Source organism: Tachypleus tridentatus, chromosome 6 (genome assembly GCF_004210375.1).
Source record: "Tachypleus tridentatus isolate NWPU-2018 chromosome 6, ASM421037v1, whole genome shotgun sequence".
NCBI classification, from domain to species: Eukaryota; Metazoa; Arthropoda; class Merostomata; order Xiphosura; family Limulidae; genus Tachypleus; species Tachypleus tridentatus.
In genome coordinates, this window is record NC_134830.1 from 109,886,952 (window position 1) to 109,903,792 (window position 16,841).

The window sequence follows — 16,841 nt, forward strand, 5'->3', positions numbered from 1 at the left end:
ATTGTTTCTCACGATCTGTATTGAAAGTATAACAAAAATAGTTTAATGGATAATGCTATTCAGTTTCGAAATAGCTTAAATGACCACCAAACCTTTTTACACAAGCTGAATGTTTTGCTCCCAACTCAGTGGCCAGATATGTTTCAAGTTCCATTAGTTTTCTGGAGCCAATTAAGCAGCATCCTTGTCTTCCTTAGCTTCCCTCCTACATTTATTCGGTAGTTAAGTAGAAATAATAGTTTGCCCATATCCATCAGCTTACACCCAAAGCAGTCCCCCATTATAGAGCAAAGTTTACATGCACACGTAATCAGTATTTGTTGCCACAGGAATAATGTGTGAACCTGGAACGTCCTGTCCATTCACTGGTATAGAGTGGGGTTATTCAGTAGAATCAGGATGGATGTGTTGGCAGCTAACATGTCCTCAGCTGAAGATGAGATAGATATAACATAAACACCTCAGGAGGAAATTCTGGATGAGGAATAGTCACTGTATGTGTGCTATGCTTCTTCCTATCTTTCAACCTGTTCTAATTTGCCATCTGATGTTTATTTATCACAGATACTGTCTTTGTTAAAATGAAGTTGGCCCCAGTGACACAGTGGTAAATCTATGGAATTACAATGCAAGAAACCATCATTCGACACTCGTGTTGGCCAGAACACAGAGAGCTCATCGTGTAGCTTTATGCTTAATTGGAAACATAATTTTAACAGTCCGATTTTATTACTCGTATTTGATTTGGCGTTATTTCACTTGGTAGTCCCTAATTTAGCAGTGTAAGACCAGAGGGAAGGCAGCTAGTTATCACCGCCAACTCTTGGGCTACTCTTTTACCAACGAATAGGGGGACTGATAGTAACATTATAACGCCACCACGGTTTAAATGGCAAGCATGTTCGGTGTGACAGGGACTCGAACCCGCCACCCTTAAATTACGAGGCCATGCCGGGCCATATATGCTAGTAAACATACTGTAGTAATCTGCCACTTTTAACAAAATAAACGTTTATACTCTGTATTCCCAGATTCAAACAAAAGGAAATATTTCATTATGATCTTTGTAGGCTGCTTAGAATGATAAGTAGTTAATGATATTTAACTAGCAAAAAGAGAACGCATTTATTTTACAGCACATATGCAACAACGAAATAGGTACTAAATTAATAGACATTATATTTTAGAAATTTTAAGTATATATACGAAAGAGAAATTATTTAAAAAATTTAACAATACCTGTTAAAGTACTCTTAAATAGCAGGTTTATCTCAGCCCTTAGGCGTTGTCAAAACACACGTGGATCGACGCGGTTTGAAGTGAAAAATAAGTTAACATTTTTCAAATTCAAGGTGGTATAGAAATTGAAATTTGAATGTTAATCTTCCATTATATAGGGTTCAAAGCAAAAACCAATATAGCTTTTTTAACGGTAGGGATACAACTAAGCTTCAACTTTTATTTTTATCAATTCAGTTATACTGAATTTTCCCACCGTCTTGATTACGTATTAAAATAATATGCTAATCTTCCACTCTTCTTTTTTTTTTAGATAATAGATGATAAAGTAGTCTAACTTATTGATATTCGAATAAGTTGAGCAACAAGTACCGCTTTATCGATGTTAGTTTCTGATGGGTAAGGTGTGATTCCAGGTTTTTATTGAGTCCCGGTAAATGAAAATGGATCTTAAATTTCCAAAGGTTCGCTTGTTTTATTCTAGGCTAGAATACCAAAGCTTTATTTTACAAGAAAAATAAATAAAATGAAAATGAAGCAAACGATTCTGGCACAAACAGAAGTGTGAGACGTTGAAGTCTGCTATAAAATAATTTGCAAGTACTTCAAAAATAACTAAATAAATATTTTATATAGCAGGCGTTGTCATTTCGTAGAGTGAGTGAGAAATACAAAACTTTTAGTTTTAGAAAACTAGTTTAATGTTTCGTAATATTCAGAGTTGGTTTATGTTATTTTAGAGGCAAAGTTACACAGTGGAGTATCCATTGAAGATATCCGAACTCTATATTTCATTATCTGTAGCAATGTAAGCTCATAAACTTAATGTTGCTCCAGGGGATGGGGTATATTTAATTAAGATCAATACGGATTACTTTCAAAATTAATATACTATCTCTATCATCACATACATATATTAATTTTGTGCCATCTATTAAAAGTGTAATTAAAAGAAAAACATTGCCATTACCAACATTGCAATGCAACAATAAAATATAATGGCTTTGAGCAAAAGCCATCCTTTCTTTATGACTTTAGCCACTTTTAAACGCTAATTTAACAACTACTGTTAGGGATTTTTAAAATTTTATTCAGTTTCTGCCCTTACTGTATTATTGTGACAAATTGTATCACAAATAGTACTTTTTTGTGGTCATTTGCAACTAATGGACATGTTGACCAGATGGCCAAGGTGGGTCAACTTGCTGACATCTTTCACCCACTTTGACTGTGGGTTCTTGTTTAGTAAGTAGATGTTAATTTATGCAACAAAGTTTTTGGATGTGTACACTTGGCTATTGTTTCTTGTTTCCCAGACACCCTTGATGATGTATTATCTATAAATCACTCTTCGTATTTGAATGCTTTGCTTAAGTAGTAGCTGTACTAATGTTAGTTATTACATTACTTGAAATGATACATGATACAAGATGGTTAATTTGTGATAAAACATAAAAATATAGTGGTAATTTTTATTTCAGCTCTAACCTGTATGTGTATTCAAATATTTCATTTGGATGTTCTAATTTTAATTTGTTATTAAAATATTCAATTAATCATTCTTTGCATATTTCAGACAACAAGGGGAGTAGGATGTATTTGTGTATAAATATTACTGGAACATATTTGGGTAATGTTTAAAAAAATGCTCCTGATAACAGATAACACTGCAATTTTTTGATTACTACTTGGGCAAGAAATGGGTAACTTGAATATCTGCTCTTATAATATTACATTATGCTGTTCAAATTACTGGTTTCTACAAAAAGATCATAGAAACTGTGAGAAATGATAGCAGTGTTTCAAGAACCAAAACTTATATGCAAGGGATACATCCACTAATAATGACTCTCATGAAGTTAGGAACAATATTGTTTGGGCTAAAAATCATGGCTATTATTGTAATAAGCATGTTTAACTGAGCAACATATTTCAACCTTTAGCTTGACAAGGTGAAGAACTATTATGGAAAGGAAACATAAGGGATAGAGAAGGATGTGAATGATAAACTTAAGGAGGTTATAATTATCAGTGATTCTTTGATAAGGCATGTTGATAGAAGAGTCTGTGGGATAAATTGTGAGAGATAAAATTAGATTATGCCATATAGGATTATGGGTGGAGGATATAACTAATAGAGCAAAAGATATAATAGAGGGCTAGCAATGATGCAGTCTTTGTTGTGCATATAGTGTGTGGAGAAGAAGATCAGGAGTTAAATGATAAGTATAGGGGGTTGATAAAGACATTTAAAGAAGAGAGACCCATAACTTGTGTCAGGGATACTGCTTAGGATTAACTATAGGAATGAAATTATAAGTAGGTCACTAGAGCTTAGCTTAATACCTAAGAATGTGTACATTAGCTGATTGAACTTGGGGGAACAGTTCAGTGGGAGAAAGGAACATTTTGGAATGGAAGGTTTACATTTAAATTGGTTAGGACTGGCTTGTTTGCAAGGACTTTTAACTCAGATATAAGGGAAGGTTTAAATGAAAAGAGAGCTAGGATAAACTAAATGCAGAAAGATGAGATGTAGAGGAAAGTTTAGTATAGGAATGAAGTAGTTCGGAGGGTAGGCATGACTGTTACTATTGTAATGCTAGAAGTACAAGATATGAAACAGATGACCAGAGAGTTGGTAGGAATAGAGAATTTTGATATAATGGGAATAATTGAAACATGGTTAAGCATAGACAATTTTGATGACAGAATTTTTTTGAAATACAGGGTTGTTTGGATATAGTACTAAAGAGAGGGAGGAGTGGCTTTATATATAATATATGGATTACATCGAGTTGAGGATGTCAAAGATAATAGCAAGGAGATTGAATTCATTTAGTGAGAACTTGTTACAGATGACCAAGTGATACTAATGAAATTAATGAGAAACTTTACAGCTAGATTTAGATTTCTGCTGTTAATGAGGTCATAATTATGGATGATTTAATTTCAGGTATATAGACTGGGAAATGTTAAGAGCTAAACCATGAGGGAGGAAGGTTTTTGGAAACTGTTCAAGATAATTTTCTCCAGCAGTTGATCAAGGAACCTACTAGGAACAATGCTATTTTAGATTTATTGTTAACTTCAAATATAGAAATGGTTGAGAGGATGGAAATTAGGGTACGTCTGGATATGAGTGATCATTGCCCTATTGGATATAATGTTATGCTGCATGTGGAGATCAGGAATGATGATAATTTGGTTATGGATTTGAAAAAAGCAAATTTTGAGGACTACTATATGAATTATCTATTGTGAATTGTTTGGAGAACTGCTCTAATGTTGAACGTTTTTAAGCATTCAAGATAAACATCTTTCTTATGGAAAGAAATAAGTGGTTGCATGTAAAAATTAGGTTAGTTTACACAGGGTTTAAGAGATAAAATTAAAGAAAAAGTATCACTGATTTAAGGAATTTAAATTGACTGGTATGATAGATTTAGAACATCAAAAATGGTTTATGTAGAAAGATTAGTTGAAAATGTAAAAATTAGCACTGAGGATTTCTTTAAATACATTAAGATTAAACAAAATGTTAGGATGGGATTAGGGCCTTTGAGTGATGATAAAGGAAGGCTTGTATCTGATAGTTATTAGATGATTGGACTGTTAATTCCTGCTTGTTCTTTGGTTTTTACTGATTTAGATTTTGGCAGTATTCCTCATCTTGAACCAAAATGAGATGACCACATTAATTCTGAAATTAAGAAAAAAAATTGGAAAATTTTAAGAATAGTAAGGCTCTTTTGCCAGATAATATTCTTTGAGAGTTTTGAAGGAGGTTAAGGATTAGATGTGATGCACTTGGTACAATTTTTTTTTTTTTTTTGCAATTCCTTGAATACTGGGCAGGTGCCAGAGGACTGGAAATAGGCTATTGTTACTCCTATTTATAGAGGAGGTAAAAAAAAAAAACTATCCAAGTAATTGTACATATATTATTCTTATTGTGGGAAAATGTGATAAAAGATGTTATTTGCAAATACATTAACAAAGCTTAAAATATATGAATAGTTACCATGGTTTTACTGGGGTAAATTCTTGCCTTTCTAATCTCTTGATATCCTTTGAAAAGGATATTGTTTGTGTAGATGAGGGTATGGGTGTGAATTTGTTGTATCTGGATTTTCAGAAAACATTTAAGAAAATTGCTACGTAAAAGTTTTGTTAAAAGTAATTTCTGTAGGTTTGGAGGATAGGATAGAAAACTGGTTGGATGGGAGTAAGTAGAGGGTTGCTATAAGTTTATTTATTCAAATTGGATTAATGTTATGAGATAGGTACCTCAAGGTGCAGTTACAGGACCCTTGCTCTTTTGTATTTACATGAATAACATAAAGAATGGTCATCAGATTATTTAATTTTTCTGATGACATTAAGGTTTCATTTGGTTCTATCTATGAGGAGAATACTTGTGCTTTATAAAAGATTTGGATTATTTGATGGGCTCAATGAATAAAGAGAAAAGTACTCTTAAGAATAATAAATGCAAGGTTATGCATATGATATATTGAAGTTTGAATTATGAGGATAATTTTGATGGGAATATCCTTGGTGTTCTGGTTGATCAGTCTTGAGATATCCAAGCAATTCACTGTTGCTAGTGGCAGTGCAAATAAGATTTCAGGATTGTGTCTATATAAATACTGAATACAATTTTAAAGAGGTTATAATTTTATTGTATGGGTCATTGGTTAAGCCACACTTGAATATTTTGTTCAGTTCTTGGGTTTCTCTAGGAAGGACATTGAATTGTTGGACAGAGTTCAAAAGAGTGCTACTAGGATGGTATCTTGGATGTAAAGATTGGCATACAAGAATAGATTAAGATCTAGGAATTTGTTTTCTCTTGAAAAAAGAATAGCTAGAGGATGTGACTGAGGTGTCAAAGATTGTTAAGGGAACTAATAATGTTGATGAATTATTTTTCATACTGAATTTTGGGAATGGTAAGATTCGGAGATATAAATTTTGGCAGGGCATGAGTCATCTTCAGCCAAAACAGTTTTATAATTAAAAGAGAATAGTTGCCGTTGGATGTGGTAGGTAAACTTAATTTAAGGGAGTTTAAGGGAAAGTATGAGAAATATTTGAATGCTAAGGGCTGGCTTTGAGGTTTTTTTTTTGTTTAGTGAATAGGATGGTCTAGAAGGGTCATTAGGTTCCTTGGTACCCTTTAATGTTATTTTAGGTAGGATAATATCTGATATACAGATAAGTGTCAAGTATTGTACCATGGGGGCCATTGAATGAGTTGTTTGTTTTCAATTACTTATTCCTATAACTTTGATAAACCATATTTCAAATATGTCAAACAGTTAGGTTTTTCTTAAATCTATAGAATAAGTTATTTGACAGAGTATGGCCCTTCTAAAACAAAACTTTCATTTTTTGTCTACCTGTTGTGTGTGCTTTGAAAAAATATTGAGTATTCGCTAATAATATATTAAATTATTGCCAAATATGCATGTGAAATAGGAAATAAAGTTCCAATAATTTGTTAACTCAAACCCTAGCATAAATAAATAATCACCATATATATATGCATAATAATTTTGTGTATATAAAATTAAAAGCACTAAGTTTACTGTTTATATAACATTAACATCTCTGTGTTTGTGTGTGCACGGGTAAATTTAGAAATTCCAGTGTCTATTAATATATAAAAGTTCTATACAGTTATACATACAAATAAAATGATTTTGTTTTGTATGAATGCTCAGTTTTTGTAAGATATTCAACTTTTTGTGATTTGTGTATAACCATAAGAAATAATAAACTTGTTCTGTAGGAGTGTTGGGCAACTTCAACAGCTTATAAGTTGTGCACATGTATAGAATAACAGTTAAGTTTATTGAATGCTGCAGTGTAAAAGATGTTGTTATGTGGTTGTTTATTACAAACAATGCTAAATTTATTTCAACTTGTAAGGTTAATTGATGAGATTGTTAAAAAATTGAAAATGCTGAATAGTTTTTTTTTCTTAAACAAAGTAGAAATTAACAGCTATTGGATTTGTATAAATTCCCATTTCACTTTTCTGCTAGCAAATAATTCCAGAATACGTTCCCAAAATATGGTGTTTCGTATTTAGTTATAATTGAATTGTTTGTAGATAGACAACGTGCATAATATATCATTATTGCTACCAGTTTCTTAGAGTTAATTATTTAGCTTATAGACATAAACTACATCTATTTTTAAATGTTTTTAGTTTAGTATAATTTAATGGTAGGTAGCTCATAATAGTTGTAAGGCAAGTATGAATAATTTATTTGTTAAACATTTTTGTTGGCTAGCAGGGATATTAGTTCTTTACTGCTTGTAGAAGAAATCAAGTGTTTGATACATATTCATAACTAGCTTTATTTAGAATAATTTTATCATATATCATTAATTGTCAACATTTTTGTCTTATTTGTGCATGACAAGAATACGAAGTCTGACCTTTTAAAGTGTCTGATTTAAATTATTTTTACTTCAAGATCATTTTTCACATGCTGTATGGCCTTGTAATCTTTGATTTTCAATTTACAATTAAATACAGTATATAATACACATACATTTAAAATAGCCCATCATTATTTGATGTGAGCTTAAGGTTTACAGGAACATTTTTATTATTTTTTGAAGCATCATGGATAATGAAAATGATTACCGATCTCCATCTGTTGTTGATCAGAGAGAAGATGTAGAAGTACCTGATGGTCCTATTGGATCAGTATCACAAAACAATTCTGGGTGTAGCACTGTCAGCATGAGAAGAATTCAAATTTCCATTCAGAGGAAAGCACTAAATCAACAAGACGTGGAAGAAATGTATTCTACTGGTGAAACTTCTAAACAAAATTTAATCAGAAAGGCAAGTGTATAATATTCATGTTTTTGTTAATTAGTTGAGCTACCAAAGTTACTAAAATTATTGATTCGTTAACTGGTGAAGGTAAATAAATTTACTTGTAACTGACTGTTTGTAGGGTTTGTTAGAAATACAAGACAAAAAAAATCACCTTGAATTGTTAATGAGTACAAATTAATAAGTTTTATAAGACTGATAAAACTACACTTTTATAATAATACTGTAGGTATTAGTGCCAAAGTAAATAAAAAAAAAGATTCTTTTGCTATATTTTAGAATTTAAAATTTCAATGTCCACATGCTGTTGTGAAACAGAAAATGAGCAGCACACAGTTTTTATTTTGTCAATGTAGGTATCATTTTATTAATTTGAATTTTGGCAGCTTGTACTAAAAACATATAACTAATATATGTAATACATGGTTTAAGGTAATGAATGATAATTCTGTAAAGAACTACTAAACATTATAAAGAAGAGATTTGGAATGGTGCATATAAATCAACTACAATTACTATACTTTAGTATATTTTGAAGATTATTTAAGCAACTGTGTATTAGAAACAAGGACTTCAGCTTGTAACCATAGGCTTATTGATGAGTGAATATGCTTTAAGAAAGAAGAAAATAATGCATATTTTCTGTTTTATATTGTAATTGCCCACTGTCTTGTTTGATATATTCTGATCCAATAACTCAATCCAAGTGTTGTTTTACTGATCTTTTTATTAAATAGCAAGTGCTAAGTAATAAGCGATTGTCAACTATAATGAAGAAAAATAACAATTGAAAGTACACAATATGTCAAAATGTTTTAGTAGCATGATACACGACTTGATCTGGTTAGCAAGTACAACATATCTTCTTATAGCTCACATATAAAACATATAAAAGCCACATAAAACTTATCAAAGTGCAGTAGATATAAATGCAGAATTGAATGGAAAACGTGTCAATTTGTGAATAATTCAGAATAGCATCAACACATATTTTCACAGATTATAGTTCATTGAACACAAAAGTATCATTTATGAACAAAATTGCAGATTCTATTATTAGATCCAAACCTACATGTTAAATTGGGGAAATTCCCACAAAAATCAATATATTTGTTTATGATCAACAAAAATTAAACAGTTGCTTACTGACTTTGGGGCAAATACAGTCATAGTTTGAATGTAAAGAAACAAACAGAGATAATTCAAATCTTGAAAGTTTCTCGTGTCTACTTTATGATAAAGACAATGTTTCTCACAACACTTTCAATCTTGTGTGGATCTGATCCAGTGTACGGATGCTCACCTCCTTTATACAGTACTGTATCACTATGTTTCAGCATTTGAATCTGTTTACAATCATAATCTAACACTCATAATGAAAATATATTCAAAGGATTATGTCATTGATTAAACAGTAAGCCATAGAACATTGTTATATATTTGGATAAAATTGCATATACTGGATCTGAAAGAAATATGAAGTTACAATTTGTACTATTTTTAAATGCAGAAAATTCTCATTCCACAAAGGTGATTTGGCTAGGGTCACTTCTAACTAATACAAATTATCATTTTGTGCTGAAGATGCTTGAAACATTGCGTGATACAAAATAGATAAATAGTGTTGAGCAAACCTTTCATCAAAACTTCACATGTATAATATTTATTTAGTGTATTTCATAAAGAAAAATAAAAATTTGGAAATTTTCATATCTGCATAGTTGTTAAAAATTTGCCTGTAAACAGTGCATTTTCAAATTCTATAGAATTTTTCTTCTCATCACAAAGAATATCATTAATATTGCTGATTATCTACTACCCTGTTAGAGTATATAACCATTATCCTGATTTTCTAGTATTTCCATTGTGTTATTCTGGTTAGGTTTTTGTTCAGGCATTGATTGTCATCCTTTTTCTTTTTCATGATGTCACATCAAGTGTTTGATCATTTTCAAATGAAACACAGCTATAAATATAGTTCATATGTGATTGGATAGAGCAAAACTTAAATCATTTCATGCCATAGTAGAGTAATGCAGTAATTTGAGCAGTGGCAAATGGTTTTGTGAGAGAGTTTCTATCTTTATTAGATGAGAAACCATCAAGTAAGCTTTAGTTATGTTTGATAAGTATGGTGGGTGAGGGTAAAATATTCTGATGACTTAAATTTGTATGTGTTTTAATATTATTTTTATGTTTATGATATTTGAATAATGTACATCAGTAAATTGGCCACTTAATGATTTCTAATTGTAATCATGATATGTTTTAAACAAATATATTATTGATTTTATCAGTGATGTTGAATCATGTTTTTATTGTTTGATCATCAATTTCTTTGATTTACTAAGAATAATAGGGTGGTTGCTGCATATTTTGATTAAGTAATTACATGGTTGTCTTAATATTAGCAATTCTCCAAATAGTAAATATTTAGGTTATTTTTAAGAACAATGTGTACCCAAAGTTTTTACTATTTTTATTTAGCCATGTTGTGTGAGTGTAATTGATTATTACGATATAACTGATTGATGACTCTGGTGGTTAACTGATCAACAAATTTCACTAATCACTTAGTTTTAACCAGCACTCTACAAGAGAGAATGGAATTAATGATTTCCTGGAAAGGAAAGGGTAAATTTAAATGTGTACTTTTACCAATGGGCAGTGTGCAAAGACAGCTTTGAAGCACAGTATGATCCCTTTGTGCCTGTAGGTTAGATTATAACTTGCCTGTACCCTGTAAACTCTCCCATAGGCTGAACCAATCTGCCTATTGCCTTGTAGTGTAACCCTGATGACTTTATTTTTAAGTTTTGTATTCTTCCAAGTAATTCATTTCTGAATCTAGCCTTGGTGAGTATTCGTGAAAGGGCCATATGTCTATTTCTTATACTTAAAGGTGTTTTTTTATAATTTTTAAGCAGATCTTATGATTTCCAATTATCAATGTCATTTACTTTTATATATTAAAAAAAGTGTTCTTTGATACCAGCAACTAAAGTGTGTTAACACTTTCCTGTTTGTTAATGACTGGTAAGTATATTCGACCCCTAGTCTTGTTGTGCTCCAAGTACAAATAACTTTATGAATATACTTAATGAGAGTCCTCTACAGTAGTTTTAAGGGCTACTTTTTCTCTAAACAGTAAGAGTTACAGTAATATTTTTTAAGGTGAAATAGAATTAGCATTATTACAAACCATATTCTTGACAGGTGAACTTGTCCATATATGATGTAGAGCAAAAAGCCATATATTTGCATTACACAATGAAATGAAGTGTTATCAGAGCTGGTCTGATTTTTCTGTTACTGCACTATGACTACTCAACAAATTAAATCTTAAACCATCTGCTGGCTAAGAGGGATTTAAGGGTGTATCACTTAAACCTACTTGTATTCATGTAAACATTTTTTAATGTGTGGAAATTTTCTAGTGGTCCTTTCATATGGGTGGAAGTGCCACTATTGTGTTTAGTGTTTTGTAATGTGCTGTTGTAGAACTCGTGGTACATATTAATTTTTAAATAAGAAGCCCAATGACAGTGAGATTTCCTGAGCAAATGTGCGTGTATATTGAACAAAATGATAATACCGTTAATGTATAGTAATACTATATTATTATTTTCCCTCTGTCACAAATGTAAATTGAAATATTTTCTTATTAATCTTACAGCAGTAGCCTTTTTTTTAAGTTCCAAAACATTTTAATTTATTCTGTATTGTAACACGATTCAAGATGTACAAAATTTAACCATTCAGGTACTTAAAATATGAATAAAGCTTTATCTGATAAAAAACTACACTTCATTACATTGAAAGAACTAAATAAAATATGCACAAAATGAGAAACATGTTAAAGCAGTGAAGATTAGTTTTATTTCTTATTTTGCTTATTACACTTTTTTAACTCATTATTAGAAGTGTACCATTTATGTATACATGTTTGTAAAATGGTTTACCATTAATATGCTGTTTACAACATAATATTTGTTTCTTTCTTGTGTAAAAAAAGCAAATTAGTTTTAGTTTTTAACAGATTGAGATTATACAAGAGACAGAACATTTTTGTGTATCATAAAGCTATTTTCATCATTTTTAGTTTAGGATATTCATGATGTGTAAGGATTAAAAGTTTGTTTAAATTTAAGATAACTTTATATAAGTAGAAGCACATGAAGTTGTTTCTACAAGTTCTTATTGAACTGTCTTGTTTTTAAAAGTTCCATGCAGTTTATTAATATATATTTTATGTTAGAAAACAATTTCATTACTATTTTAAAAAGGAATTGTTGTCAGAAGAACAGGTCTGTTTGTAAAAGTTTCACACCAAATTCAGAATTATATAAAGTTTAATATATTTATGTCATATTACAAATACTTAATATTGCTTGAACATTAAATGATAATTCACAGAAGTATCAAATTATTTCATTACAGGTAATACAGAAGGTGAAAAAGTCTTGTATGTGTTCTTTACCCTGTCTTCTTTCTTTCTTAAAAGAACGTTTTCCAATACTTCAGTGGTTGTTAAACTATCCAGTGAAAGAATATTTATTGAGTGATCTTATTTCAGCCTTTACTACCCTATTTCTGCACATTCCACAAGGTTAGAAAATAAGATTTAATTGTTTTCTTGCATTATTTTTATGTCAAAAGAAGGTAATGAATGCTCTATTTTGAGTGTGAAGTATATAGCATTTAAAATAAATTGTCTTGTTTATCATTAATTATTTGTTTATCACTTTATCATTGTTACTAAATGTATAAAAATTTGAAGTATAAATATTCACATGACTTTGTACACTCATATAACATTTTAAGGTTTTGGTGTACCTAAATATAAGTTGCTTGCGATAGATTTTTGAGTTGTTATTTAATGCAGTTTTGTAAATTTCAAAATGTGTGTGTATTATATGTACAAAACATATACACTCACATGTTTACATGTTATTTGTATGTAGAATGTAAATCATAAGTTTGCAATTATAATTATATTCTTTACCAGATTTGCATAAAAAGAAGTTTTGTGTAAATGTCACTATTGTGTTTAGTGTTTTGTAATGTCCTGTTGTAGAACTCATGGTACATGTTATTTTTAAATGAGGAATCCAATGGCAGTGAAATGTCCTGAGCAAATGTGCATGCATATTGAAACTATATGCTTTAAGAAACTAATCTGTTTTTTAAACACTTGTGAAGGTTATTCTGTGGGGTTATGCATATGTGGGGTTGCATAACTTAGAATAATCAAGTTATGTTTTTATAAGAATAAGCTGTCATCAGAGACTCTCATAAAACCTCTTTCAACTTCTTCACATATGCTAGATTCTTTTGAGGCTAAGTCTCCTCAAGCCTCATATATGTGCTACCTTTGCTCTTGAGAGTGAAATCATAAAAACTTGAACAAACATATACATAGGGATCATAGCTGTATACAAACTAAACCTAATCATCAAAACATCTTCCTTCTGGACAACTGGGGCAGAAAAATAACTTTTTTTAGTTACCAAAGGAAGAAATTTAGAATTGGAAATTACATGAAACATGACATTGGCTATTACTATTAATAAAAATGTGAGAAATAATATTTCAAAAAGGAAAGAATCACTTTAAGTTAAAATAATGTGAAAATATAACTATACAAAAAAATGATAAATAAAATATTTGGATAATAATGTATAAAGAATATTATCAAAAAAGGATTCAAGATAATTTAAAGAATAATAAAAATGAATGAAGAGAAAAATTGAATTATTATAAGCATAAGATTATTATTTAAGTAAAGAAGAAATTGAATATATTTACAATTCCTATGGAATATAGAATTTCTATGCTTTATGAGTGTCAGAGTTTTAATTACACACACACACACACACACACAATATATACTCTTCAAAAAAAGAAACACAAAAGGGATATTTTTGTTATTTTAAAGAGAAATATATGTAATAACGTTACAAGCTCAGAGTATGTGATGTTACACTTGTTAAGACACTGATTGTCAGACCAAAATGACAGTAAAAGTTGTGCACTTTGAAAATGGAGGAAAACATTGGATTTTTCGCCAAAACACATGCATGTCCAATAAATTTGTTTGAGAGATCTGCATGTTCTGCAAGTGCAACATGTGCAAAATCCTTATAAAAGTGACGGGTTCTCGGTTTCCATAGCTCAGTGTTAAGCCACCGACACGCAATACAGTTACGCCAAGACTGACTGAAGCACAACGCAACACCATTGGTCGCTTGGAAGCAGGCGAATCTCGATCAGATGTTGTCAGAGCTGTGAATGTCCACCCAAGCACCATCACAAGGTTATGGAATCGTCACCAACAACATGGATCAACTCGTGACCATCCACGATCTGGCAGACCTCGTGTGACCACGCCCGCACAAGATTGCTACATCCGGTTACGTCACCTTCGGGATAGGACCACCACTGCGACGTTTACTGCCTCAACAGACCTTTTGCACATTTGAGGGAATCTTATGGCTCAACGATACATTGACAAGATTCTAAGACTCCATGTGCAACCCATCATGGTGAACGTCAACGACGTTTTTTAACATGACAACGCCCATCCTCACACAGCCCGACTCACCACTGTCTTCTTGAGACACCACAACATCAACGTTCTTTCCTGGCCCTCCAGATCACCAGATTTAAACCCCATCGAACATCTTTGGGACGAGTTGGACCGACGTCTGCGACGGCGACAACTTCAACCGCAGACTCTACCTCAGCTTGCAGCAGCTTTGCAGGCTGAGTGGACAGCCATTCTACAGGATGTGATTCATCATATCATCACTTCCATGGGCAGGAGATGCCAAGCAGTTATTGATGCTCACTGGGGGCATACTCGTTATTGATGTTGAGTGACGTTAAACCTCACCTAGTGAGCGTGGACTTCGCCTTTGCAGACTTTGGATGTTCAACAGTAAATGTGCAAAGTTTCACACATGTAATACAGAACTACCCAGAATAAACTTGTTAACAATGTGCCTCCTATTTTGCCTTTTGCATTTCTTTTTTTGAAGAGTATATATATGTATGAGTGAGCGTTAAGGATTCTTTTACAGTAGATGTATGTGACTTGTTGGTGATAAATTTGAACAATAAATAGACAGCATGCATTCCTCTTGTTTTAAAGTCATATATTTAAAACAAGATAAATGTATATACAAAAATTTTTTATGCAATGGAGATTATAGTTGTATCTTAAATACTATACAGTTCTCTTCTTCCTATAAAAAGTTCACATAGGTTAATTCAATTGCTTTAAAATCCAGTTAACAAGCTTAACTGTTTTTCTCTACTTTTGTAACAATAATAGTGAATAATTCACTATTATTATTATTGAGTGAACTTTTAATAAATGTTTTCTCTACATCAAAGCCCACACACGCTGGTTAAATTAGTTTAGAATACCCCTTGACAAGACAAATTATTCTCTTTATTCCTATGAAACTGTTAATCTCACTTTAGCATATCAACTATTAAGACTACTCACTTCCAGTGGCTAACTTCACATTTTTGCTGACTGAACTTCTCTTTCATTTAACTTTTACTTTTCTCCTATGCATTTGGTTGCTACTATTTACATGGTTATCACTGAGGCCTCTAGAATTTTCTATATTCTCAACACCAGTGAACTGGAAACACGACATATAATAATCTTGACATCAGTGAATTAAAAATACAATGTATGACTCTTGCCAAGTTATGTGACCAAACTTGTCATAACTATTGCTTTTAAAATAATTGTTATTAACTCTCTTGTTATGAAAAAAAGGAAACAATCATGAAATACTAACTCGCAAATGAATAAATTAATAATACCTAAACTAAACAGTCTTGTCTATTCAACAGTGACAAATACATGAATGTGATTGTATTGTGAAAGTAGATAGAAGTGTGAAAGGTGTTGAAGAGTTTGTTAATATACTTTTTCAAGAGATGAATAAAAAGTACTCTTTTTTTAAATAATGGTGGATTAATTTATAGCTTAGTATTGGACAATCTTGTGGATTACAAGCTCTAGAATGCTATATTTATAATTTTTAATCATTTTAAAACATTACATTCAAAAGAGAAACAATAATGGAGGGATAATTTAGTTTTAAGAAACTTTTTTCTAACAATTTTTGGTACATGTCTAATTTCAGGAGTAGCTGCAGGTGATAAAGTAGTTTTGCCTTCACTGCACTGGTTGTGAGATATTTTGAAATAAAAATGTTTTAACCATCACCTAGTGTTTAAAAAGAAAATTAGTATGAGAAAGATATTGACATGGTTTGTTTTTAGTGTTTGAAATTATAGATATTCAATTTACCAATTAACATTATAAAGAAAAAAACCTTTTATTTTTATACTTTTAATTACAATAACTGAAAAATATAGAAATGGATTTATTTTATTTTTATTAACCATCTGATTTTCATCTTGACTGTATTTTTATAGTAATCAGTCAAAACTGCATGGCATGTCCTGGTGGTGGTGGTGAGTGGTGTTGACTAGCTGCTTTCCCTCTTGTTTATCACTGGTATATTAAGAAGGGCTAGTGCAGGTAGTCCTTGAGGAACTATGAATGAATTTCAAACAAATAATCAAAACATGCTAAATTTAAGATTCCAGATTACTTAGATGAAGATTATATTCTTTTGTGTCCAGTAAAGAAGAGAACTTAGAATAATTGAATTTAAAAGTTTTTTTATTTAAAATGTAATTATCTGGTAAA

General features: G+C 31.0%; 1 protein-coding gene across 7 annotated transcripts in view; it reads left to right on the forward strand.

The window, feature by feature from the left end:
• Positions 1-1,256: 1,256 nt before the first annotated feature.
• The window catches only part of LOC143253292 (prestin-like), an 81,891-nt gene continuing 66,306 nt past the window's right edge, over positions 1,257-16,841 (forward strand). The window contains exons 1-3 of one of the 7 annotated variants that reach the window (XM_076506920.1): positions 1,257-1,352; positions 7,879-8,107; positions 12,542-12,710. In XM_076506920.1, the coding sequence (XP_076363035.1) occupies positions 7,883-8,107; positions 12,542-12,710 (394 nt within the window). In that variant the 5' untranslated portion in view covers positions 1,257-1,352; positions 7,879-7,882. Of the gene's footprint in view, positions 1,433-1,470; positions 1,836-7,878; positions 8,108-12,541; positions 12,711-16,841 lie in introns of those variants that run through there. The other 6 variants (XM_076506916.1, XM_076506917.1, XM_076506915.1 and 3 more) reach the window with 6 other exon arrangements.